Source organism: Mauremys reevesii, linkage group 17, assembly GCF_016161935.1.
Source record: "Mauremys reevesii isolate NIE-2019 linkage group 17, ASM1616193v1, whole genome shotgun sequence".
Classification (NCBI taxonomy): Eukaryota; Metazoa; Chordata; order Testudines; family Geoemydidae; genus Mauremys; species Mauremys reevesii.
The window spans coordinates 25,712-51,465 of record NC_052639.1 but is presented as its reverse complement, the minus strand read 5'-3'; the positions used below and the strand labels follow the sequence as shown (position 1 = coordinate 51,465).

The window sequence follows — 25,754 nt, the reverse complement described above, 5'->3', positions numbered from 1 at the left end:
ATAATTCCCTTAATGGCACCAAGACAAGTCACAAAAGAAAATAAACATAAACCTATTTATTCCTTTCTAAAACGTACTACTCTGATAAGAGGCTGGTTCCTTGATCTTTTCCACTCTGGCTGAAACTGAAACTGACTAAACAAAGGAAACTTCCCTCCTTCCTTTTGAAACATCTTGTTCCCCCATTGGTTCTTCTGGTCAGGTGTCAGCTAGACTAGGTGAACTTCTTAACCCTTTAGAGGTAAAAGAGGCATTGACCTTTAACTATCTGTTTATGACACCCATCAAGGTAGAGGAGGAACTTTGTCACAATGTACTATCTATGCCATTACCTAAATCATTGATGAAGATATTGAACAGAACCGGACCCAGAACGGATCCCCACGTGACCCCACTCATTATGCCCTTCCAGCATGACTGTGAACCACAATAACTGTTCTCTGGGAATGGTTTTCCAACCAGTTATGCACCCACCTTATAGTAGCTTCATCGAGGTTGCATTTCCCTAGTTTGTTTATGAGACGGTCATGTCAGGGGCAGCTCTAGGCACCAGCAAAGCAAGCACCTGCTTGTGGCAGCCCATTTGCAGGGGTGGCAGGGGAGCTGAGAACCAAAAAGGGGCTCTGGGAGTACTCAAGGCAGGCCCTTTCAAAATTTTCTAAGAAGGCCTCAGTATGGCCTCAGCCTCTGGGAGCTGCAGTTCCTTGGTTAGCTCCCTGCCTATAGAGCCAGCCCTGGAGCAGAGAAAGAACTACATTTCCCAGAATTCCCTTGGCCACTACCAACTGGAAAGGAAGGAGGGGGACCTCATGCGGCTGCGTGCTGTGAATGGTAGGGAGACCATATTTTAACATTCAAAAAACAGGACACTCCAGGGGGAAGGAAGCCCCACCCTGCCACCATCCACTCCCTCCCACTGCCCCCCACAGAAACCCCAACCCATCCAACTCCCCCTGCTCCCTGTCCCCTGATCACCCCCTCCCAGGACCCCTGCCCCTAACTTCCCCCCAGGACCCCACCTCCTATCTAAGCACCGCTGGTCCTTATCCCCTTATCCCCCAGGACACCTGCCCCCCAGGACCTCACCCCTATCTAAGCCTCCCTTCTCCTTGTCCCCAACTGCCCCCTCCTGACACCACCCCAACTTCCCCAGGACCCCACCCCTACCTGTCCCCTGATAAACCCCTGGGACTCCCATGCCTATCCAACCGCTGCCTGTCCCCTGACTGGCCCCCGATCCTCTGCCCCATCCAACCCCCACTCCCTGTCCCTTGACTGCCCCCGGAACTGCCTACCCCTTCTCCAATCCCCCAACCCCCTTACCGTGCCATTCAGACCAGCGTGTCTGGCTCCACGCACCTCCAAACCTGCTGCTGCATATATGCTGCTGTGCTCCCATGCGGAGCCCACAGCCCCCCGCCCCCCCAACACACACACCCAGCACCAGCCTTCCAGATTTGAACACCTCGAAATTCAGGAGTGCTCAAGCTCAGTTTGGGCAGCTGTTACTTCATTTCTCCCAAATCAAATATACTGATCCCCTGTAACTTGCTCTATAAAAAGCAGGATAAAATTGAGCAAGAAATGCTTCCCAGGGGTTATTAGGACTGGAACAGCCATTGCCTTTTTTTTTTTAAAGGAAGACAGTGCTATTGCATTGGCAAATTCCCCATAGAAACAAAGAGTGGAACAAAAGAATAATAAAGGTACCTCAACTTTTCCTCATTTATGGAGGACAGTCTTATATATGCACCCAGATCTCCTCCAATCACACAAGCTGAACATTGTTCCACTTTACTGCAGCTCTGTAACCATATGGGAACCAATCCTGTCTGTGTTCTGTGCACATCCAAAATTCCTGCTGAATGACCCACCCTGGGAGCGAGTTACCAGTGACCCAGGGCTGCGGAGGAAGGAGAGTGCAGGTGGGGGGGGGGGAGAGGAGAGCCCAGGGCTGGGGAGGTAGGAGGTGTGGGGGGGACACTGGTGGGGGGGGAAAGGGAGGAGCCCAGGGCTGGAGCGGCAGTGGGGTGGGGGGAAGAGGGAAGCCCAGCACTGGGGCGGCAGTGGGGTGTGGGTGGGTGGGTGAGAGCCCAGGGCTGGGGCAGCAGGGGATACGGGGGGGAGACCGTATCAAAAGCTTTACTAAAGTCAAGATACACCACATCTACCGCTTCCCCTCTATTCACAAGGCTTGTTACCCCGTCAAAGAAAGCTATTGGGTTGGTTTGACATGATTTGTTCTTGACAGACCCCTGCTGACTATTACTTTTCACCTTATTATCTTCTAGGTGTTTGCAAATGGATTGTTTAATTATTTGCCCCATTATCTGTCCGGGTACAGAAGTTAAGCTGACTGGTCTGTAGCTCCCCGGGTTGTCCTTATTTCCCTTTTTATAGATTGGCAAATCTCATGCCATTTTCCAGTCTTCTGGGCTCTCTCCCGTCTTCTGTGACTTTTCAAAGATAATTGCTAATGGCTCAGATACCCCCTCAGTCAGCTCCTTGAGTATTCTGGGATGCATCTCCTCAGGCCCTTGTGACTTGAAGACATCTAACTTGTCTAAGTAATTTTTAACTTGTTCTTTCCCTATTTTAGCCTCTGATCCTACCTCATTTTCACTGGCATTCGCTATGTTAGACGTCCAATCGCCACCGACCTCCTTGGTGAAAACAGCAACAAAGACGTCATTAAGCACCTCTGCCATTTCCACATTTTCTATTATTGTTCCCCCCCCCACAACTAGTGTGTGCTGCATCTAGGGCACCCACAGCCTGACCCCCCCTCCAGCCCTGCCACTGGCTGCTCCCAGGTCAGGTCACATCTGGGCAGGGGTCAGTGCCATATCCCCTCCCTGAAATCTCCCCAAATATCGAGACTTTACAGGTACAAACACATGTCAGTCATCAGCTGACTTAACCCTCAATACAGTGTGGGGCTCCTCAACCCCCTTTGCATCTTTTCTAGTCAGGACCCTAAGAACGTGGAGGCAGGTGTGGATAGTGCAGCAGGGACCCCAGTGAGCAATGCCCGGCCCGTGCCAGAACCCGGCACCCAGGAGGAACCAGCGCCACGTCTGTACTTCCCAGAGACGTGGCTGTGGGACCTGGTGCCTCTGGGGTGAGTGAGGAGCTGTCACAGACCGTCCCTGCAGAGCGGCCTCCAGGCCAGACCCTGGAAAGCAGCAGCTCCCAGAGGCGGTGCAGTGGTGGGGGAGGGCCGGCTGCCAGCGTGGGGCTGGTTCCTGCGCCCTGTTGCCAGCGGAGAGGGACCCAGCACAGCAACAGGGAATAACAAGCCCCCAGGGCCGTGGGATTCGTCTCTTTACAGATGTAATGAACCCCGCAGAGCGGGGGAGGGGTCTGGAAGCCCAGGCAGCACCTTGACCCTGCGTCTCACCAGCAGAGGGGGGTTCGCACCAGCCCCTCCCCTGCCATTCCCAGGATCCCATCAGGTCGGCAGGGGGGTTTATCATCCCGACCCCATTGCTCTTCATGGGGTTTTCATTCCCACGTGGTGCCCAGGAGCTCTGACGCTGAGAACATGGGAGGGGTTTGAACCCCCGGGAGGGGGGCATTGAGGGTGGCACATGGGGTGGGAGGGGCAGGGGATCCCAAGCAGGGGGAATTGAGGCTGACCCCAGGAATAGCCCCTGACAGGGAAACGTGTCCGGCTGCGGAAGGGGGGATCCCCATCCCGTGGGACATTGAGCCCAGCCCGGAGAGCCCCGGGGCAGGGCAGGATCCTGCGCTAGCTGGTGTGGGGCGGAGGAGGGGAGGAGATGGGGGCACTGACAGCTCTTCCCCTCTCTGCTGTCTGGGATTGGCCTGTTTCTGGCCCCAGCCCAGCGGAGGGTCGGGCAGGGACGTCTCTGGTGGCCGTGCTCGTGGGCGCTTCCCAGGGGGCGGCCGCGTGTCTGACGCTCTATTTGTATCCGTCCCGGCCCAGCGAGGGGGGCTCCAAGGACGTCCCAGTCTCGGTGCCCGACACCATCACGGAGTGGAAAGCTGGGATGTTCTGCACGGCGGAGGTGGGCTTTGGGCTCTCGCCCACGGCCACCTTCATGGCCTTCAAACCCTTCTTTGTGGAGCTGGCCTTGCCGTACTCCGTGATCCGGGGAGAGGCCTTCGCCCTAAAGGCCACCGTCTTCAACTACCTGCGGCAGTGCATCAAGGTGAGTGCTACCCGGGGCTGGGCTGCGGGGGCTGCTGGGGCCAGTGACCTGGGGCTGGGGGGCTGGGCAGCGGTGCAGGCTGGCGAGTGGCACCGGCAGTCACTGGCTGTGACCCTGTGACCACTGGGGTCAGCACATCGCGGTGAGGGGGCCTGAGCCCCAGAGGGGTCACGTCTCGGCTGGAGCTGGCTCGTGTGAGCGCGTCTCCCACAGCCCTAAGGGGGCTCTCGTGTTGGGCCCCACAGGTGCGGGTGACGCTGGCAGAGTCTGCGCAGTTCCAGGTGCAGGCGGGCGAGGACGGCGCCTACACCAGCTGCCTCTGTGCAGACGAAGGGAAAACCTTCCAGTGGGAGGTGACGGCGAGCAGCCTGGGTAAGGGGCGCTGGGGGCTCTGTGCCGGAGGGGAGGGGCAGGGAAGGGGTGGGGGGCTCTGCACAGTGGGGGTGCAGAGAAGGGGTGCTGGAGCCTTCACACTAGGGAGGCAGGTAGGGGCCTTTGGAGGCTCTGCGTGTGGGACAGACGGGTAAGGGGCATTGGAGGCTCTGTGCTGGGAGTGAGAAGGAGGGCGCAGGATGGGGTCACTCAGGGCTTGGTGCCAAGGGGAAGGGGAGGGGAGGGAAAGAGCTTCGGGGGGTGGGGGAGAGGACACTGCAGCAGTGAAACCCCTGACGACCTACTCACCATTTCCCACCATCACCACATCCCTCTGTCCTTCCCTTCCCCTCCAGCTTTCTCTCTTGTCTCCCCCCGTCAAGGCTGAATCCCCACTCTGGCACTCCGAGTGCAGAAGTGGGGCCCGCAAGGATTCTAAAAATTAATACTGGCCACTCCAGGCTTGTATTAAACTCCCAAGGTTACAGCTTTTCCCTGACCTTGGCTTGGTAAACGCTGCCACCACCCAAATGCAGAAACCCCCTTGGACCCAGGAAGCAGCACTTGGGAATTCCTCCCTGTGGGGCACCCTCAAGCCCTTTCAGCCCCTCCCCCCACTCCAGGGAAGAGCTGAGAAAAAAAACAAAGGAAATTAGCGGTTGCTACCAGCTAATCAAACATGTGCAAACCTCTTAGGACACCACAAATCCAATCCTGTTCTTAAAGGCAAATTTTATTAAAAACAAAAAGGAAGAAAATGCATCTGTAACATGTCCTTGATCTCCCTTTCTATTGCAGTTTTGGCTTGAGGAGCCATCAGGGAGGGTTGGGATCTAATTGGGCGAGCATCACCTTGTCAATGGAGTGGTGTGCCCTTTCTGTCCTTCCTGGGGTAGCTGAAAACATCAGTGCAAAGCTGGTGCATAGCTCCTGGATTTGCTGTCGCTGCTTATGCCCAAGGGTCATGGAAAGGCTCTTCTATGCAACCGTTGCTTTTCCCTTTATAGTAGATTACTTCAGGCACTCAGCATCACCTCTCTCCTGGTCGGTAAACTGGTTCACCCCATGAGCTTCCCAAAGACGTTTCATGGTCCCCACCAGGAAGTCAGTTCCCAAATCCGTAAGGATGTCAGAGGGCCAACCTACCCTGGCAACAATGTCTGTCAATTACTGGCTCATGCCTTTAGCCCTGATGTTGCTTAGAGCTACTGCTTCTGGCCATTACAGCTTTCCCTCTGGGTGTCTTCATAGGGAAAGGACCCAGAATATCCACAGCTATTCGCTGAAAAGGAACCTCAATTATGGGGATGGCTGGAGGGGGCCTTGACCTGATCTTGGGGCTTTCTCACCCTCTGGCACACCTCACAAGACCAGACATAGGTAGAAACGCCCTTGCCCATCCCCTCTCTGTGGAAGGACTTCCCCAAACAGTCCTTGGTCCTGTTCACCCCAGCATGGCCACTAGGGTGATCAAGGTTTTCCCTATACTTAGTTGGAACTACCAACTGTCTCTGAGGATGCCAGTCCTCCTTTGCCGACCAGGAAGGGTCTTCTTTGTAAGAGTCCTCCTTCTATAACAAACCTGGACCTGTTAGAAGAGCTGAGAGGCGGTATGTCGCTCCGTGCCACTATCCAAGCTCCCTTAGAATCATAGAATATCAGGGGTGGAAGGGACCTCTGGAGGTCATCTAGTCCAACCCGCTGCTCAAAGCAGGACTAATCCCCAGACAGATTTTTGCCCCAGATCCCTAAGTGGCCCCCTAAAGGACTGAACTCACAACCCTGGGTTTAGCAAGCCAATGCTCAAACCACTGTGTTATCCCTGCCCCTCTTGAGTCGCTCATCTGCTTCCTGCTCTGCCTGGAACTGCTCCCTTGAGGCGGAAGACATTAGTTCCTCGCTGGGTGGTGGGCTTGGGCTTGGTCCTACTGGAAGCGATGCAGGTGATGGGGTTGTTTCCACTGACTGTGACCCGCTCTCTGCTGGTGCACTAAGTGGTATTACAGGCTCTGATTGAGCTTTCTGCACCTGTTTAGCGGCTGCAGGTGCGGGCTCTGTGGCACCCTTTGGTGCTGGCTCCCCTGACTCTGGTGGGGTTGCAGGCCTGGGGCTCTGGGGCTGACTGCTCTGCCAGTTCCGATCCTTGGGCTGGTTCTGGCTGGGTTCCAGGAACGAGATTTACAGCTGCTGCCATAGACTCTGGTCTGGAGTCTGGTTCCACCACCTCCGGTTGGGTCCCCTGGCCTCTGGTATCTGGGGACCCAGACTGGGTTCCTGTAGGAGGCTCAGGAATGGGGTTAGGTCTATAGGCCTATTTAGCCTGGCTGTGGGTGACCATCCCTACCCTTTTTGTTAGCCTCACGTTGTTGGCTAAGTCTTCTCCCAGCAGCACGGAGATGGGCTAATCTGGGTGCATATATAAGACTGTCCTCCATAAATGAGGAAAAATTGAGGTGCCTTTATTATTCTTTTGTTCCACTCTTTCTTTCTATGGGGAATTTGCCAATGCAATAGCACTGTCTTCCTTTAAAAAAAAAGGCAATGGCTGTTGAAAATAGCAATTCCAGTCCTAGTTAGCACTGGGAAGCATTTCTTGCTCAATTTTATCCTACTTTTGTACAGCAAGTTACAGTGGATCAGTATATTTGATTTGGGAGAAATGAAGTAACAGCCGCCCAAACTGAGTTTGAGCACTCCTGAATTTTGAGGTGTTCAAATCTGGAAGACAGGTGCTGGGTGTGTGTGTGTGTTGGGGGGAGGCTGTGGGCTCTGTGTGGGAGCACGGCAGCATGTATGCAGCAGCGTGTCTGGAGGTGCGTGGAGCCAGACACGCTGGTCTGAATGGCACGGTAAGGGGGTTGGGGGGTTGGAGAAGGGGTAGGTGGTTCCAGGGGAGCAGTCAAGGGACAGGGAGGGGGTTGGATGGGGCAGAGGATCGGGGGGGCCAGTCAGGGGACAGGCAGCGGTTGGATAGGCATGGGAGTCCCAGGGGTTTATCAGGGGACAGGTAGGGGGTGGAGTCCTGGGGGGGAAGTTGGGGGTGGTGTCAGGAGGGGGCAGTTGGGGACAAGGAGAAGGGAGGCTTAGATGGGGGTGGGGTCCCAAGGGGCAGTGGTCCCGGGAGGGGGTAATCAAGGGACAAGGACCAGCGATGCTTAGCTAGGGGGTGAGGTCCTGGGGGGCAGGGGTCCTGGGAAGGGGTGATCAGGGACAGGGAGCGGGGTTGGATGGGTTGGGGTTTCTGTGGGGGCTGTCGGAGTGAGTGGATGGTGGCAGGGTGGGGCTTCACTCCCCCTGGAGTGTCCTGTTTTTTGGACAATGTTAAAATATGGTCTCCCTACCATTCACAGCACGTGGCCGCATGAGGTCCCCCTCCTTCCTTTCCAGTTGGTGGTGACCAAGGGAATCCTGGGAAATGTAGTTCTTTCCCTGCTCCAGGGCTGGCTCTATAGGCAGGGAGCTAACCAAGGAACTACAGCTCCCAGGGCCCCCTGTTGGTTCTCAGCTCCCAGGCTGGATCCCTGCCGCCCCTGCAAATGGGCTGCCCCAAGCAGGTGCTTGCTTTGCTGGTGCCTAGAGCTTCCCCTGCTCTCCACGCAGTTTTTTTCCTCCTGCCCACACTCACAGTTTCCGTTCGCTCTGGGGGTGTTTGCGAGACATCTGGGCCTGAAGGCTCTTGGTGGGACCCCAGGGTGATGAGTCAGCTGGTGCTCTTGGGGCAGTTGGCCTTCATATGCCCCAGCTCATAATATTTAAAGCATCGCCTGGCTGACAGTGGGCTGGGGCAAGACAGGTGGTTAGGACGACAGGTTGCTCTTGGGTTTCCATGACCAACCTCAACCTCATGCATGAGACTGCCCTACTCTAGTCTAACTATTTTGTTACCATAAAGTTAGAAAAGAAAAAAGTCAACTGCTTGTTGGACTCCCTGGCTTTGCAGGTGAATCCTTTGGTGTGCCTGATCCCCCTCAGGCAGCAAAGAGAAGGAAAAAAACCTTCCCTGGCTTTGAAGCACCTAAAAGGAAAAATGTGTCCTTTTAAAATCCTCTGCTTCTGGTTCAAAATGATCCCACTTCTCTGCCGCCATGTCAAGGCTGAATCCCCACTCTGGCACTCCGAGTGCAGAAGTGGGGCCTGTAAGGATTCTAAAAATTAATACTGGCCACTCCAGGCTTGTATCAAACTCTCAAGGTTACAGCTTCTCTCTGACTTTGGCTTGGTAAACGCCATCATCACCTAAATGCAAAACAAACCCCTTGCACCCAGGACAGAACACTTGGAATTCCTCCCTGTGGGGCACCCTCAAGCCCTTTCACCCCCTCCGGGGAAGAGCTGACAAACAAAGGAAATTAGCTATTGCTGCCAGCTAATCAAACATGCACAAACCTCTTAGGACACCAAAAATCGAATCCTGTTCTTTAAAAAGGTAAATTTTATTAAAAACAAAAAGGAAGAAAATACATCTGGAACTTCGGCTTTTGCTAGATTTTAAAAGGACAATTTCAAAAAATTAAGCACCCAAAATAGCTTTCTTGGGAGTTCAGTTTAAAGGTTACAAGCAAACAAAAGCATCTGGGGTTTGCACAGAGGAGACCACAAGCCTTAAAAAACAAACAGAAAAAAACATAATTGTGTCCTTTCTAAACATTCCTAATTTACTTACACGTTTGGGGGGGGGGGTTCAAATCAGTAAATCTAGGTACAATCTGATGATGTCTCAGCTCTGGCTTAAAGCTGCTTATAGCATAGTCATGGTCCTGCCTTTGTTCTGTTCCCCCCTCTCCAGAGAACAACCACAGACACACATGGAAGTTTCCTTCCCAGTTTTAAAAAGTTCTAGCCTCCCCATTGGCTCTTTCAGTCAGGTGCCCTTTTCTTTACCTGGGGGACTTTTTTAACCCTGCCAGGTAAACAACCAGAGAACAGCCACCAAGAGGGATTTTACAGCTAAGTGGCTGGCTGGGTGTCCATAAAAGGGAGCTACCTCCACCCCTTCAGTTATCACACCCCCATTCTCTCTCTCCATTTTCTCTGTTTCTCTCCTTTTCTCTCCCTTCTTCACCACGCTCTCCCCTCCCCCTTCCACTATTCTCCCCCCTTGGACCCGGGCTCCTCTCTGCCTCGGGCAGGGGTGTTGGTCTGTCTAATGGGGGCGTCTCCCACCTTGCTCGGCAGGGGAGGTGAACTTCACCGTCAGCGCTGAGGCTCTGCACACCGAGGAGCTGTGCGGCACAGAGCTGGCCGTGGTGCCGGCCCAAGGGCGAGTGGACACCGTGATAAAGCCCCTGCTGGTCCAGGTCAGTGTCTGTCGGGGCCTCTGGAAAGATCTGGGGCCTGGGTCTCACCCCCTGGTGGCCGTGGGCTGAGTCTGCACTTGTGATTATTTTCTGTGGCAGGACAAAGAACAATGCCCCAGCACCGCGCCGTCTGTGTCCTGGATCCCGACCTCCACTGCCCCATAACACGGCCCCGTCCCAGCGAGATCAGGGAGCGGGCGGGAGAGTCCTGGGGCAGACAGAGACAGGGGTTACCCCAAGGGGGGTGGCTGAGTGTGACACACAGGAGGCAGGGGCGGCTCCAGGCCCCAGCACGCCAAGCGTGTGCTTGGGGCGGCTTGCCGCAGGGGGCGCTCTGCCGGTTGCTGGGAGGGCAGCAGGCGGCTCCAGTGGACCTCCTGCAGACGGGCCTGCGTAGGGTCCGCTGGTCCCGCGGCTTCGGTGGAGCATCCGCAGGCATGTCTGCGGGAGGTCCACCGGAGCCGCAGGACCGGCGACTGGCAGAGCGCCCCCCGCAGCGTGCCCCGTGCTTGGGGCAGCGAAATGGCTAGAGCCGCCCCTGATGGGAGGGCTCGAGGGGGCGGAGGGAACTAGCAGAGGGAAGCTCCGTGCTGAAGAGGAGGAAGCCGCGAGATCTGCTGGGCTGGGAACAGTCTCCCCGGGGAAGGGACGGGAGCCCCATCGCTGGGGCGCTGAGAGCTGGATGTGCCCGAGCCCCACAGCACGGGCTGTAGGGGATGATCCTGCCCTGGCTAGCGGCACTGGCTGACCCAGCAGGCCCTGTCAGGCTGTGACGTGCGCGGTCCCTTCTCCTGACCTTCTGTCTGATGCTCCTTCCCCACAGCCGGGGGGGATCCTGGAGGAGAAGGCGCACAGCTCCCTGCTCTGCCAGGAAGGTAGGTTCCCAGCGCCTGTGCGGGGCTCAGTGGGTGTCACTAACACGGGGAGTCTCTTGGCTGCGGCACGTCAGTGATGGCTGAGCCGCTGGATGGCCCAGCTAGAGGCACAGGAGCTGCCAGGCCGGACCAGACCAGGGGGCATCCAGGCCAATGTCCTGCCTGGGACAGGGTCCAGGCCCAGTTGCTGGGGAAGATGCACCCCCTAGTGGGCAGTTATGGAACCGTCTGCCACAGGCCGAAGGCTTGAGCACGTCCGGATCCTGCTCCCGAGTCTGACTGGGCCCCTTTTACACCAGCTCCTCTCCCCTGCAGCCTGGCCCCCGTGTGTACAAGAGCCCTGGACGGTGAGGAATGGAGGGATCTGACTGGCTGGAGCCAGGGGCAGGTTCCCAACAGGCCTTTAACGGTGTGTCTTTGCCTTCGTGTTACGCAGCCTCCGAAGAAATCTCCTTGCAGCTGCCTGCGAACGTCCTGGCGGGGTCCGAGCGGGCCCACGTGACTGTCCTGGGTAAGGAATTCCCCTGCCCCATCCCTGCCAGGGCACGGTGCCCTTCGCCAGCCGGCCTGTCTGTGGCCCAGCGCTCTGATCAGAGAGGCCGGGGCATCACGGATGGAAAAGACCAATGAGGTCTAGTGGGTGTCTGGGGCCAGGGCAGGACTGGTCCCTGCAGTCTGTGCTGCAGGGCCTCGTCCCCAGTGAGGGGCAATAGACTCCCGCAATAGACTCATGATGCCATGAAGCTGTGCCAGGGCATTGGTGTCTTGGCCATTCATCACCACGTATCCACGTAACCCCACCAGGCCTGAATTGAACTGGGGGCTCTGGGCCCCCCCGTGCCAGGGCTCCACTCACATGGTGTTGAGGATGGGATAGCTGTTGCGCAGCCTGATAATTCTCTGCTCCCTCGACTCTCTTGGTGCCAGGAGACATAGTGGGCACAGCTCTGCAGAACATAGACCGTCTGCTGGCCATGCCCTACGGCGATGGAGAGCAGAACATGGACCGTCTGCTGGCCATACCCTACAGCGATGGAGAGCAGAACATGCTCTGGTTCGTTCCCAACATCTACATCCATCAGTACCTGGAGAAGAGCAGGCAGCTGAGCCCAGAGATCAGAGACAAGGCCCAGGGATTCCTCCAGAGCGGTGAGTGTCCTCCCGCCCCAGCACCCCCAGGGCAAGGCGGGGCCATGTGAGGGCCCTGTTCATGCCACCTCGGCCCGGATTCCAATCCAGCCCCAGATTAGGGGGTAGCAATGTTCATTTGGGGAGAGGGATAGCTCAGTGGTTTGAGCATTGGCCTGCTAAACCCAGGGTTGTGAGCTCAATCCTCAAGGGGGCCATTTAGGGATCTGGGGCAAATATCTGTCTGGGGATTGGTCCTGCTTGGAGCAGGGGATTGGACTAGATACCTCCTGAGGTCCCTTCCAACCCTGATATTCTATGATCCTTGGCCTTTCCTCTCTGGGGCACCTGTTCCGAGGCCCAGGTCATAAGGACTGTTTGACTCAGGGAATGAGAGAGGAGCCCTTTCCCCTCTAGGGGGCGCTGGTTGGGTTCCAGCCCCAGGTTGGGGCACTGGTGGGTTTGGGGCGATCAGGGCTCTGTGACTGTGCTGCCTGTGGGAGCCAGCTGAGGTCACTCAATTAGGGTGAACTGCAAGCAGAACGGGGCAGACAAACTCCAAACGCTGGTGGATATTCCAATACTTAGATTTACCAAGTCAGCACAAACCAGCTTCTCTAGTACCTCACTGGTTACTCAGAAGTCCAAACACCACAGTTCCCTTAAAGTGCCCAGCCTCAGGCCTTCGTCCAGACACACCTGTCCGATATGATGATGTTTCCTGAAAATCTTACTTCATCATATAAAAGAAAAGGTTCTTCCAATCCCAAAGGATCAGCCAGATACCCAGGTCCAATTATAACTTAGATCTTATCCAAAATACACGCTTATGGCCAATTCTTATTAACTCAGCTAAAGTTTATTAAAAAAGGAAAGAATCGGTTAAAAGATCAATATACAGACAGACTTGAATTCAATTCTTGAGGTTCAGATACATAGTAGAAATGAGCTTGTAGTTGCCAAAAGTCCTTTTAGAAATAGTCCATAGGCTATAGTTCAATGTCCATATTCAGGGTGGCTCCAGTCAGTGACTGGGGATCTCAATCCTTATGGCTTAAGGTTTCCCCCTCTCGAAACCCAAAGCAGATCTGAGATGAAGAAGGATCATGTCCCAGGGTTCTTATACATTTCCAGCTGCCTTTTGGCCTGAGAAAACAATAGCACAGGGTAATTTATCCATTAAACAGTTCAGATACAGGTTACTACAACCTTCAAAGAGACACACAGACAATAATACTATTTCCCTCAAGTATCATCATAAATGTTAATATTCCCTTTTTGATCTTTGAATTGAAGCTATAGCAATAGACAAGACTTGTTTGCTTACATCACAAGACCTGAGCAAACATCTCCCCGTGAGCTCTCTAACAATGCAGACTTGCATTTCAAAGCTCTATTCATTTACATATCTTCCTAACCAGTCCATAAGGTTCACCCATGAGTCAGGTCAGTCTGTGAGTTAATTAACTCTTTCTGGCCCTGTCACCTTCCAATGAAATATTATATTACACTCATAACGTCACAGGCCTGTGTTCAGCCGTAACTCCATCCCCCTATTAAAACCGATCCCTGGAATCTCTGAGTCTCAGCGCCTTGGGGGAGGGGAGGGCTAGCGGGCCCCACCGGGCGCAGGCTGGGGGTGGGATTCTAGCCCCTGGGGCTGAGCGGATCCAGGACTCGCTGTCTCTCTCCCGTCCCCACAGGCTACCAGCGCGAGCTGCTCTATAAGCACAACGACGGCTCTTACAGCGCCTTTGGGGGGAGAGACGCCACGGGCAACACCTGGTGAGGGGCCGCACGGCACGGGCGAGTCAGGGCTCTGGGTGGGCTGGGCCTTCTGGGCTGCAGCCTGACCCCCAGCCCCACTGCTATTCCAGTCCTGCTCCCCACACAGCTCTGCCCCACTTACTCACTCCAAACCCCCACCCCGTTCCGGGCTCCCCTGACAGCTCTGCTCACCCCCACAATGCTGACCCCCAGCCCCAGCCCCCACACACCTCCCTCCTGCCCACAGCATCTCCTGCAGAGTGTCCCTCTCACGGGGTCTCTCCCCGCCCAGGCTGACGGCCTTCGTTCTCAAGTCCTTTGGCCAGGCCAGGCCCTACATCTCCATCGACGAGAAGCACCTAGAGGACGCCCTAAGGTGGCTGCAGCGCCACCAGCGGAAGACCGGCTGCTTCCGCAGTGTGGGGAAGCTGTTGAACAACGCCCTGCAGGTGGGAGGCTGGGGGCACAGGCTGATGGCATGGGGGAAGGGGGGAGTCGGGGGACAAGCTGGGGAAGGGGATGGGGGCCCCTCATGGCAGCTGGTTGTTGTGACCCGTTTCGGGTTGGGGGATTCCCCTGGGTTTTTAGCGACGGCTGAAAGGCTGGAACGGCCGGGGCAGCAGGTTATTGCACCGAACGAGGGAGCAGCCCTGGCCCAGCGCCCCCGGCTCCTGCACAGCCCAGTCTCCCCGCAGGCACTGAGCAGACCCCACACTCATTGCCTGGCATGGAGAGCCTGAGGGGCAGGGCCCAGCCCAGCCCTGAAGTCATGTGAGTCCCACAACTCCCCACGCGGCTCAGTCCCCCTTAGTCCATCTGCACCCCCTTCTGGGGGTCAGTGATCAGCAGTCCTACACCCCAGCCACTATATCCCACTGCCCTCTGAGTCCAGTCCCTCTTGTCAGGGATCTGGCGTAGTACAGTGGCCGCTCCCTACTGCCAATGGCTGGGTGTACTGCAAGGGGGGACCCAGGCCCACCCTCTACTCTGGGTCCCAGCCCAGGGACTCTCTGGCATCAGCCTCACCATCCTCCTTCTCTCCCCTCCTCTGTCTGTTTCCCTGGGCCACTTCCCCTATGGCTCCTTGCACCTGCTAGGCCCTTCCCTTCAGGGCCTGCAGCCTAGCAGCTACAGGCTGAAGCTCCCTAGCCTTCTGGAGCCTGGCCAGCACTGCGCTGTCCATGGTGCTAGTCTCCACCCTTAGGAACTAACCTTCCCCTCTCAAAAGCCTGGGACAGACTGACTGCACCTGCGCTGAGCAGCCTTTATATATGTCTGAGCCTGGCCCTGATTGGATGTCTCCAAACTGGGCCCTGATTGGCTCACAATAAGCCCTTCTTTGATTGGCTCCCTGTCTGTGCTGGCACCCTGGCCTGCCACAGCCCACACTCACAGGGAGTGGGGCACTTCCCCCCACTCCAGAGGGCTATTGGGGTTATTTTCCAGCAAGCAAGTGTCCCATAACTCTGACACCGCAGAGCCTTGTTTCCGTGTCCCATCCCCACCTTCTCAGCAGGCGTAATTATACCAGCAATGCTGCCCACAGTCCCCCCTTACACCTTATGGTCATGTTCCCTTTTGGGCGTTGTTTGTCTGGGGTCTTCGGCCCACCTCTTTTGGGAGGGGTGAGGAGTGAGGGGGCCTTTCTCTGGCCTTCAGTGTTTTATACCTTCCCCCAGTCCCTCTTTGCCCTCTCCCCCCTCCTCAATTGCCTTGAGCTGGGAGTGGCGGCCATCTTCCAGTGTGTGCCCGTATATTCCACTCCACCATGCCCGGTAACACTTCAACTGCCCTTAGCTGTTCCCACTATACTAACAAGCCCCCCTGGGAGTGGCCAGGCAGAAGCAACGTGCACAGTGTTGTTAGCCAAAAGGGCTCGTTTTCCCCCCGGAGCTTACCTAATTACACCAAGGAGGCACGGAGACAGGAAGACAAGTACCACACCCTTTATTGATCGGTCAGCTGAGCGGGTGTTCCTCTCGGCTAGTGCCAGAGAAAGAGACACACCTTTCATGGCCAAGCGGCCTACCTTTATAGCCGGTAACAAACAACTTAGCCTACGTTTGTCTACGTCATTTGGTTGACCTATAGACCCTGTACATGTATCTATTAGGGGATAATTGGGTACGCAGGATACATATATCATTTTGTGGGGGCTACAAGAGACATACAGCTGTTGAGGATACATTCATCATGATAAGGGTGCAGCTGTACGGATACATTTATCATTGTAAGGAAAACATAAGATATCTCCTTTGACCTCCTATACTATCATACTAACTACTTTTGGCTTCATGCATGAGAAGATGACCCATTAGGCTAACTGCTTTTGGCCATAAGCATAAAAAGGACAGCTGCACATATGTTACGCCAAGCGTGGGCCTAGCTGATAAGCATGAACTAGTACAAACCAAGCATAAACTGATAATAGCTGACACAGGCTTTTCTCTCTGCTTGCATTTTAAGGCCTTGATTTTACTTATGCTAAGGGCCTTGATTCTACCTATGCTAAGGGCCTAGTCTTGCTAACAGGCTTGTATTGGCCTATTTTTCTAACAGCGTCTTTCTCCTTTTTGCACACAGATTAGTAAGACTCAAACAGACAAGCAAAACCTAAAATACTGTCTGAGGTGAAAATGCAGGCCTGCCTCCTACACTGGCACTAGCACAGCCCTGGCAATGCAGCTGCTACCACTTCTCTTGAATTAGTCTGTGGAACTCACTGCCACAGTGTGGCTTCCTTGGCTGCTACAACTGGGGCAGCTGCTTGGGATCCAGATGGGCCTGGCAGGAACCAGCAGGAGGCAGGACCCAAATCCAGCCACTCGGAGCACTGGAGCTGGTTCTTTCTGTCCCAATGGGCCTGTTCTGAGCAGCATCTCACCTGCTCCAGGCAATGTGCCCCGCAGCTCGGTCTGAGCCGACTCATGGTGTCTCCATCCCCTCAGGGCGGCGTGGTGGACGAGCTCTCTGTCTCGGCCATCACGGTGGTGCTGCTGGAGCTGGGGCAGCCGCCACGGTGAGGCCAAGCCCGGCTGTCTCAGGAGGGCCGGCAGGGTTTGAGGGGTCAGGTGCTGTGGGGGCAGTGGAGAGGTGGGTTAGTGGGGGAGAGTTGACAGGTCAGTGGGGATTCGTACAAAGTTGGGGGTCAAGGTGCTGTGGGGGGCAGTGGAGAGGCGGGTTAGTGGGGGCGGGGAGTTGACAGGCCAGGCTGGATTGGTACCAAGATGGGGCTCAGGGTGCTGTGAGGAGTTGAGCTGGGAGTTTGGGTAGGAGGAAGATTCAGCAGGTCAGGAGGGGCTGGGCTGTTTTGGTGTCTAGTACTCGGGAGGGGTCTGGCGAGGTTTGTGGGGCGCAGGCTGTGGGTGGCGGTGGGGATGAGTCGGGGAGGTGACGACAGGCTGGTGGGAGGGGGTGTTAGGGCCCCGTGGGGTGGGTGCCGGGGACACACCCAGGCACGGCAGGTCTCCTCTGGCCGGCCCAGCCTGACGGGAGTCTGTTCGGTGTCTAGTGCTCGGGAGGGGTCTGGCGAGGTTTGTGGGGCGAGGGTGCAGGTGGGGATGGATCGGGAGGTGACGACAGGCTGGCGGGAGGGGGTATTAGGGCCGCATGGGTTGGTTGCCGGGGACACACCCAGGCGCGGGCGTCTCCTCTGGCCGGCTCAGCCTGATGGGGAGTCTGTTCGTGTCTCCCCGTCCCAGGACCCCACGGTGACCAGGGCCTCCAGTGCCTCCGGGAGTCAAGCACCAGCGACCTCTACACGCAGGCGCTGCTGGCCTACGCCGGGCTGGCGGGAGCACTGAGCTGCGGACGCCTCCTGCAGCGCCTGGCCCAGCACAGCGTCAGCGCCGGTACCGGCAGCACCTCGCTCTAGTGCTCCCCTCGCTGCCGGCCTCTGGGCCCAGGGCAGGGCCAGCTGCCCCCCACGGCCCTGCCCACCCAGCTGCCCCCTGCCCCGGGGCCTCCTCAGCCTGGCAGGGGAGCTGGGTCTCCGTGGCCCAGTCAGTCCGTGGTCTCTGCTGAGGCTGCCAGCGAGGGGCCGACGCGCCGGGCTCTGTCGTGGGGACACTTCTCCCCTCAGAGCTGGAGTGAGATCGTCCCGCCATTTCCCAGGGCCCAGCGCACGGAGCGAAGGGGGACGAGGCTGGGTCGCTGCCAGCCTGGGGGGATCGGAGCTGAGAGCCTAGAGGGGCACAGCCCCATGTCCCAACCCAGCCCTCTAAAGCGCCCGGGCCAGGAGCGTGATGGGTCCAGTGGGCTCAGACCCCGTGGGGCAGGGCCTTGCGTAGGCAGCTCCCAGGGGGATGGGCCGTAACCGAGCCCTGGGGAGATGCCGCAGGATCCCAGCCCCCATCCTGTGTTGGGGACATCCCAGCAGGGGAGTCCCTGCCTGAGGCTTCTCGGCTTGGCCCGGCTAATGCTGGGAGGGGAACAGGCTGCACTGGGCTGGCGTCCGGCTAGGCCCTGCCGATTCTGGGAGAGGGGGTTGTACAGGGAAGCAGATCTCTGGGTGCCCCCTGGTCTGCACCATGTTCCCCCCATGGACCCATGGGAGGCTGCCCATCCCCCAGCTCCAGTTCCCCCAGCCTGTCCCTGCACAGATGCCCTTGGGTTTGTGCCATTCCCAGCCCAGCCCCGGTGTGAGCGATGCAGCCTGGGGCCAGCTCCCCATAGGGCGGCAGGTCCCATGGGAGGCCTGAGGCCCACTGGGAGTGTGGCTGGGGACGCAGGAGGTGGCGCTGCTGCGCGTTGGTGCTGAGCTGAAGGAGCCCTCGGCATGAGGCCAGGGGGCGCTGGGAGTCCCAGGTTTGGGCCCCTCACACTCCTCATGAACACGTCCCAGTGGTCTCTGTGCATCTCCTCGGCCCCATTCGAGCTCTGACTGAGCTGTGCTGGGAGCTGAGGCCTGGCGCGCTCGGGCCCTGGGGAGACGTCCCCCCACAGAGAGGAGCTGCCTGCGTGGTCCGGGCGGCTCTGTCGTGTCTCGGCTCAGGTGAAAAGTCCCTTCTCTCTAAGCTCCAGCGCAGCAGCTGCAGCTGGTCTGTGCCCGCGAGTTGTGTGTTTCGCCTCCTGCCCAACCCCAAGGCAGGTCAGAACTGCTGGGAGCACCACCAGACTCCTGCCCCCAGGAGAGGAGGCTCTGCTCCTGGGGGCACGGAGGGGGGGCACACTAGGGTAAAAGGTTACAGGAACCGTCTGCAAGGTCCAAAGACCCTGTGACCCAGTGGAGCTCAGCTTGTAGCTCAGGCAGCAGAGGCTAAGAGGTTTCGACTCAGAGGTCCAGGGTTCAGTCCCTGCTGACAGCCCACCCAGGGGTGTCGTGTTACACTTGTGTAGCCCTCCTGTGCACTGTGAATCACCTGCCATGTCCTGCCCCAGAGGTGGCTGCATTCAGTGGGGAGCAGGAGTCCCTCTGGCCTGGGAAGCCCCTGGGGCCCCTTTGGAAAGCAAACAGGTGACCCACTGTGTTGTAACTGCAGCCGTTCCCTCGGCCCCTCTCCTAGGGGGACAGCTCCACTGGCAGAGAAAGTCCCTGTACGGCCCCTACGGGACCCAGGCTCCTTCGGTGGAGATGACGGCTTATGTGCTCCTGGCCTATCTCTCCCTGCCCAACGTGTCTGCTGCCGACATGGCGACCGCCACCCAGATCGTCCGCTGGCTCATTAAGCAGCAGAACCCCTACGAGGGTTTCGCCTCCATGCAGGTAACACCCCTGCCCTCGGGCAAACCAGCGCTGGGGGTCTGGTGGAGGAAGGGGCCAGGAGCCCCCCGAGAGCTGCATCTCCATATCAGGGCCGGGGCCCTTCCTGGGAGAGGGAGTCCTGGGTGCAGAGCCCCCTGCCCTCAGGGGCTGGGAGCCGGGGTCCCGGTGTCAGCGCTCCGGCAGGTCCCGATCCTGCTGCAGTGAGTCTGAGCCGGGCTCCTCTCCCCAGAGCGTGACAGTAGCTCGGTGACTCTCCTCCCCAGGACACGGTGGTGGCCCTGCAGGCCCTGGCCAAATATGCGGCCCTGACGTACAGCGCAAGCGGGGCTGTGTCGGTGACGGTGAGCTCCCAGGCCGGGGCCCGGCAGCAATTCCATGTGGACAACGCCAACCGGCTGGTGCTGCAGCGAGCAGCCCTGCAGGAGATCCCCGGGCAGTACACGGTGCGGGCCAGCGGCGAGGGCTGTGTCTTTGTGCAGGTGAGTGCAGGAGCCCCTGGGGCCCAGCCGGCCCAGCGGTGACTGGCTGTGCCCTTGCCCTGCCCCACGGCGCCTGGCTCTGGGCCCAGGCTCTGATCTGCGGTGGCGGAGGCAGCAGGCTCTGCCCCAACCCTCTTGCTTGTCTCCCAGCTGATCCTGCGCTACAACGTGCCGCCCCCAAAGAGCGCCGCGACCTTTGACCTGCGGGTGGAGACGGAGCCGAAGGAGTGCACCGAGAGCGCCACATCCCGCTTCAGCCTCGTGCTGCACACCCAGTACGAGCCCCAGCCCCCACCCCCGCTGGGTCCGAGCGCCCGGGGGCAGGGGCAGGCCCCAGGCAGCGGGGAAATGGCCGGGGCAGAGCCACCCCACTGCAGGAATCCATCGCCGGGGGAGCTATCCCCCCACAGGGCTCGGGGCAGAGGCGGCGGCCCCTTGGAATGTGCCAGGGGCTAAAGGGCTGGTCTCGGGGCTGATCTAATGGACATGTAAGCGGGGGAATGGTCCCGCTATTGTGGGGAACTTTCCTGGCTTCTGCACTACCCCGGTGAAGTGGGCTAGCGAAAGGATCTGAGTCCTCGCTCCCACTTCCTTTACCTCTCTGCCCTTGTAACCCCAACAAGGCAGGACCCTGCTGTGGTCACCCAGGACAGGGGCTAGGGTGTCCCCACTCCGGGGTACTCTCTGCACTGCGCACATCCCTGACCCACTGATCACATCATACAATTTAAAGCAAATACAAGTTATTTAATTAACACTTAATTTAAAAAAAGAATAAGGAAAAATGGGAAAGGTTAAAGGAAAACACATTACGCGGCTCTGTGGCAGGGAACATCACAACCAGTGTCTCTGGAACGTCAGGGCAGTTCACAGTCTGTTCCTTGTAGGTCCCAGGCCTCCTCCTCAGGCCCTGGCTGTGCTGCAGGGACGCTGCGGGTTGGACACTTGCTCTGGCGGTGGCCACACGCCCTCAGGCTCTGGGTGGCAGAACCCTTCTCCCCAGCGTCACCCCCACCCTGTCAGGGTTACGATCCCCCTCCCAGTCTGGCCTGTAGGGCCTCTTGGCTGAGGCATCTCCCTGTGCTGGGCCCACTGCCCAGGGTCCCCCTCGCTCTCCCCAGCTACTCACCGCACCCAGCTCCGGACTGCTCCAGCTCCGCTCTGCCTCAGCACGGCTGCTGCTGCTGCTCTGCCTTCAGCTCCCTGGGCTGCTTCTCTGGCCTCTCTGGCTCCAGTTGCTACCGCTCTGCTCCCAGGGCAGGGCTGCTCTCTCTGGGCTGTGCTCTGGCTTTTTGGGCTGCAGCTCCGCTCCCATCAGCTTAGCTTGGGCCCCCTGCTCTCTCCTTAGCTCGGCCCCACTCCATCTGACTCAGGCCTGGTCTACACTAGGACTTTAATTCGAATTTAGCATCGTTAATTCGAACTAACCGCTCAACCGTCCACACCAGGAAGCCATTTAATTCGAACTAGAGGGCTCTTTAGTTCGAATTTGGTACTCCACCCCGGCAGGTGGAGTAATGCTAAATTTGACATGGCTAGCTCGAATTAGGCTAGGTGTGGATGCTAATCGAACTTAGTAGCTCCGGGAGCTATCCCACAGTGCACCACTCTGTTGACGCTTGGACAGTAGTCCGAGCTTGGAGTCTCTGACCAGCCACACAGGAAATGAGTCAGTGGAGGGAGACCGTCTCTCTGTGCCAGAGCTCACACAGCGAACGGGAGGAGAGGTGGCGTGAGGAAGACAAGCAGGCGACTGAAACGCTGCTTGGACTAGTGAGGGAGCAAACAGACACGCTCAGGCGCCTTGTGGATGTTCTGCAGGACCGCAGGAGGACAGAGACACCCTGCAGTGTATCTGCAACCGCACTCCTGCCACAAAGTCCCATACCCCCTCACCGAAAGTAATCAGGAGGAGGGGCAGCCGGGACGTGAATACTGTCACTGCACCACAGCACAGTGCTCAAGTACCCAAAAGCTCTCATACCCTACATTTGCGAAGTCCTTCACTTCCACACTCACAGTAGTCCCAATCCCAGTCCCATCCCTAACTGTCTACTTAATTAATAAAAATGCTTTGCTGTTAATTACTGTTTCCGTTATGTTTTTCAAAGAAGACTGTGTTTGAATGGGGCGTGGGAAGGGGGTGGTTAATTGCATAGGACAGTCACCTTTCCCAGGGTACAGACACGGGGCAGGATCAGCAGCGGGTCACACACGGTGCAGTCAGTAGGCACCCTGGTCGGTTTTTGGAGGTGCTTTCCAGGATCTGTGTGGGCGGGGGAGATGTGACTTTGCAGCGGGGGAGGGCGGTTACAGATCTTATACAGCGGTCCTTGTCCTGGACCGCTGAGTCACGCAGCTGAGGAATCTGTATCCGTCCTCCTCCACCACAAGGTCACATATCCGCCCGCACACAGAATTCCATAAAGAGGGATGGCAGGCTCCGTTGAAAGAAGCATTCGGCACTGCGGACCGCTCTAGGAGCAGGAGCCTGTCATTCCTTGAGTTTAGAGGCGGTCTTTACATCACCGCACACCCTACCCAGCACAGCCTGCGTCCCAGTTTCAACCCTTTCACGAAAAGTCATGAATAAAGAAACCTTTGTTAAGTAATAATGGGACATGTATTTTATTTTTACACGTGTGCTGGAAGTGGGGGTAACGGGGTGAACTGGGTATGTAACCGAAGAGGAGAGTCAACAGTAACTGGGTAAAGAAACAGGGGCAGGTTCAGCTTCTCTGTAAAGAAACTGAACAGTCACAGGTCACGCTGCTCGCTGCTCGCTGGTATTTGAAGAGTTCCTTGTCGCTGTCCCAGGCGCCTGTATAGGGCTTCATGAGCAAGTGCATTAGCGGGCAGGCTGGGTCCCCGAGGATGACTATAGGCATCTGCACAGCCACAACAGTTATTTCGTGGTCCGGGAAGAAACTACCTTCCTGCAGGCGTCTGAGCAGCCCACAGTTCCTGAAAACACACGCATCATGAACCTTGCCCGGCCACCCGACGTTGATGTTTGTAAAACGTCCCCTATGGTCCCCCAGTGCTTGCAGCACCATTGAAAAGTGGCCCAATTTCTCAGCAGCTGACTGTGGAAGAGGTGGACGATAAAGTGCGAGGAGGAGAAAACGGCGATGATCGCAGCAGGCTCCATGCTTGCAGTGCTGTGGCGTCCGCGCTGTCACTGACCAGAAAAGTGCACGAACAGATTGCCTGCAGGCGCTTTCAAGGAGGAGGAGGGAGGTTGTGATTGACGGTTCAATGACGACACTTACCCAAAACCACCTCGACACATTTCTCCCCAGCAGGCATTGGGGCTCTACCCAGCATTCCAATGGGCAGCGGGACTGCGGGAACTGTGGATAGCTTCCCACAGTGCACCGCTTCCAAAGTCGACGCTGGCCCTGTGAATGTGGACTCAGAAATTCGAATTAGTGTATTTAGTATGGATACACAAATTCGACTTCATAAGGTCGAATCCACAAATTCGAACTAAGTTGATTCGAAATAGTCTTGTAGTGTAGACAAGGCCTCAGACAATTCCCGCTCACAGGAAGGACGGACCCCTGGCCTCCTGACTCCTTGATTAGCCTGCTGGCCCTGTCCATCAGGCTGACCTGGAGCACTGGCCTCTCCACATTGTTCCTGGAGAGTGTCAGTCTCAGGCTCCTGATTTCCCATCGACCCCTCCCTTTAGTGCTGGGAGCTAGCAACCAAACGCCCCCCACTGAATGTTAGTAAGGGGGCAACAGTCCCCTTACAGACAATCGGCTCCCAAGAAGCTCCTGGGGCCGGGCCCCTTGCTGGGGAGCTCAGGGCTGGCCGGGGGCTAGCGGGGCTCACAGCCCAGAGCAGGCAGAGGCATTAGAGACTCCTGCAGGGCCGAGAGGACGGGAGACCTCCCCTCCCCCTCCACCCCCCTGGGGTCTGTATCCAGGGCAAACCCCGACCTCAGCCAACGGCTCCTGTTGCAGGTACAGTGGGGAGCGCCCAGCCACCAACATGGCCATCATCGAGGCCAAGCTGCCGTCCGGCTACACCCCCGTCAGGAGCTCCCTGCGGAAGGTGAGCTTCCCAGGGAGGAGAACAGGCCGGGCCAGTCACACAGCATGAAACCAGGGGCTGATCCATGAGGGAGAGCCCAGACCCCCAGGAGAGCACAGATTGCAGCTCTGACCCCCAGGGGGAGCTCCCCCTGCAGATCCCTGCCCCCTGCCGTGGGGCACTGGACAGCCCTGGGTCTCCCATCCAGTCACTGAGCAGGTCCTGACCCTGCTTAGCTCCCCCTACAACACAACACCCATGTCTAGACTTCTGTCCCGCCCCTCCCCCAGCAGACACCCAGTGCTCAGCTGTGACTGACATGGGGGGGTGGCAGCCAGACCCCTCAGCCACGGGGGCGTTTGGTGCCCCATGTCCCAGCTCCCAGCAGAGCAGTGACTCCGGCCCCAGCCCCTCCCTTCCTGGCTCAGCCGTTTCCTCCCTCTGCTCCTAGCTGGAGAAGCAGCCTTTGGTGAAGAGGCTGGAGGTGCAGAAGGACCAGGTGACGCTCTATCTGGACCAGGTGAGTGCGGGCGGCTGGGGGCTCCGGGGGCCTGGTGTGAACGGGGAGGGCATGTCCTGCCCTGGCTCCACCCCCATTCCAGCTGCTCTCGTGGGCTCTGAGTCACACGCATGGCGAGGGGTCACTGAAATCTCCCCTGGTTCCAAGTGACCCATTTCCATAAAGGACGGGGAGATGGGACCAGGGAGGGCCGTGAACCCCAGGGAGGGCTGTGAATGGAGCGATGGGGAGCTCAGGGTTGGGGGGCTGGAACTGGGCCCTGAGTGTGATGAAAGGGGGTCACATTTTGCAGGGGGGGTGGAACAGGGATTCGGGGGGAGCATTTCCTCACTGTTCCAGGGCACAGGGACAGGGGGAAGCGGCTGGACCAGCCCGACCTCAGGGAGGAGGGGGTTTGAGCTGCCAGTGCAGACGGTTCAGCCCAGGCACTCGCTCTGTCGCTCTCTCGGTAGCTGACGAAGGAGGCGGAAAGTTTCACCTTCTCCCTGGAGCAGGATTTCCCTGTGAAGAATCTCAGAGCAGCCCCAGTGAGACTGTATGATTACGAGATGGGTGAGTCCCGCCCCGGGAGAGCTGCTCCTGTGGGCCCCATGCAGAGGTGAAAGTAAGTGGTCCCCCCACCGCAGCTCCAGCAGCAGCCCCAAGCCCTTTAAATCCCCCCAGCAGCTCCGGTGGCTGAGCTGGGGCCGGATTTTAAAGGGCTCGGGGCTCCCCGCAGCGGCGGGAGCTCCGGGCCCTTTAAATCCACACCCAAACCTGGATGCCGGAGCTGCGGGGGGGCATTTAAAGTGCTCGGAGCTCCACGGCGGCCGGAGCCTCGGGTCCTTTAATTTGCCCCTGAGCCCCGGGGGCTCCCAGCCACCTCTGCAGCTGGGAGCCCCGGGTTGATTTAAAGGCCCTGGGGCTCCCAGCCACAGCCCCTGCCCCAGGACCTTTAAATCTTGAGAGGTCCCGCCTCTTCTGGATGAGGCCACGCCCCCCTCAGGACTCCTGCAGTCCTGTAAATTACTTTCACCCCTGGCCCCATGACGCAGTCTGTGGCTGCAGAGGGTGTGTCCTGTCCTGGCACTGCCCCAATTACAGCCACTCCTGGGCTCTGTGGCACAACCAGTGCCTGGGTAGAGGGTGATGCCATTGCAATCCCCCCCCCCCATGTCACCTGTCCCCATGGTGGATCTCGGCCCCCTGCTCGGGCCTGGACACAGCTCTCGGGCAGAGGCTGGCAGCCGACCCGCCGTGGGCCTGCGGGGGTCAAGCTGGAGACACCTGCTGGGGGCGTGTTCCCGGGTTCGATCTGTGGGGGTCGCTCACCTGGCGGGACATGGCAGCCGTGTGCTCGTCGGGCTAGTGGGGCACATGGGGCTGGTGTAACTGGGGCCGTCCCAGCAGGAATGGC

The 25,754-nt window shown here is 57.9% G+C and overlaps 1 protein-coding gene across 1 annotated transcript in view; it reads left to right on the top strand.

Annotated features, from left to right (window-relative positions):
- LOC120384942 (alpha-2-macroglobulin-like protein 1) overlaps positions 1–24,960 on the top strand; it is a 73,184-nt gene extending 48,224 nt beyond the window's left edge. The window contains exons 18-34 of the mRNA XM_039504045.1: positions 2,969–3,121; positions 3,950–4,175; positions 4,421–4,547; positions 9,723–9,844; positions 10,668–10,719; positions 11,156–11,230; positions 11,647–11,868; positions 13,551–13,632; positions 13,907–14,063; positions 16,563–16,633; positions 17,359–17,465; positions 19,119–19,318; positions 19,582–19,797; positions 19,948–20,072; positions 23,769–23,859; positions 24,290–24,358; positions 24,811–24,960. Coding sequence (XP_039359979.1) covers positions 2,969–3,121; positions 3,950–4,175; positions 4,421–4,547; positions 9,723–9,844; positions 10,668–10,719; positions 11,156–11,230; positions 11,647–11,868; positions 13,551–13,632; positions 13,907–14,063; positions 16,563–16,633; positions 17,359–17,465; positions 19,119–19,318; positions 19,582–19,797; positions 19,948–20,072; positions 23,769–23,859; positions 24,290–24,358; positions 24,811–24,960 — 2,245 coding nt within the window. The remainder of the gene's footprint in view (positions 1–2,968; positions 3,122–3,949; positions 4,176–4,420; positions 4,548–9,722; positions 9,845–10,667; positions 10,720–11,155; positions 11,231–11,646; positions 11,869–13,550; positions 13,633–13,906; positions 14,064–16,562; positions 16,634–17,358; positions 17,466–19,118; positions 19,319–19,581; positions 19,798–19,947; positions 20,073–23,768; positions 23,860–24,289; positions 24,359–24,810) is intronic.
- Positions 24,961–25,754: the final 794 nt, after the last annotated feature.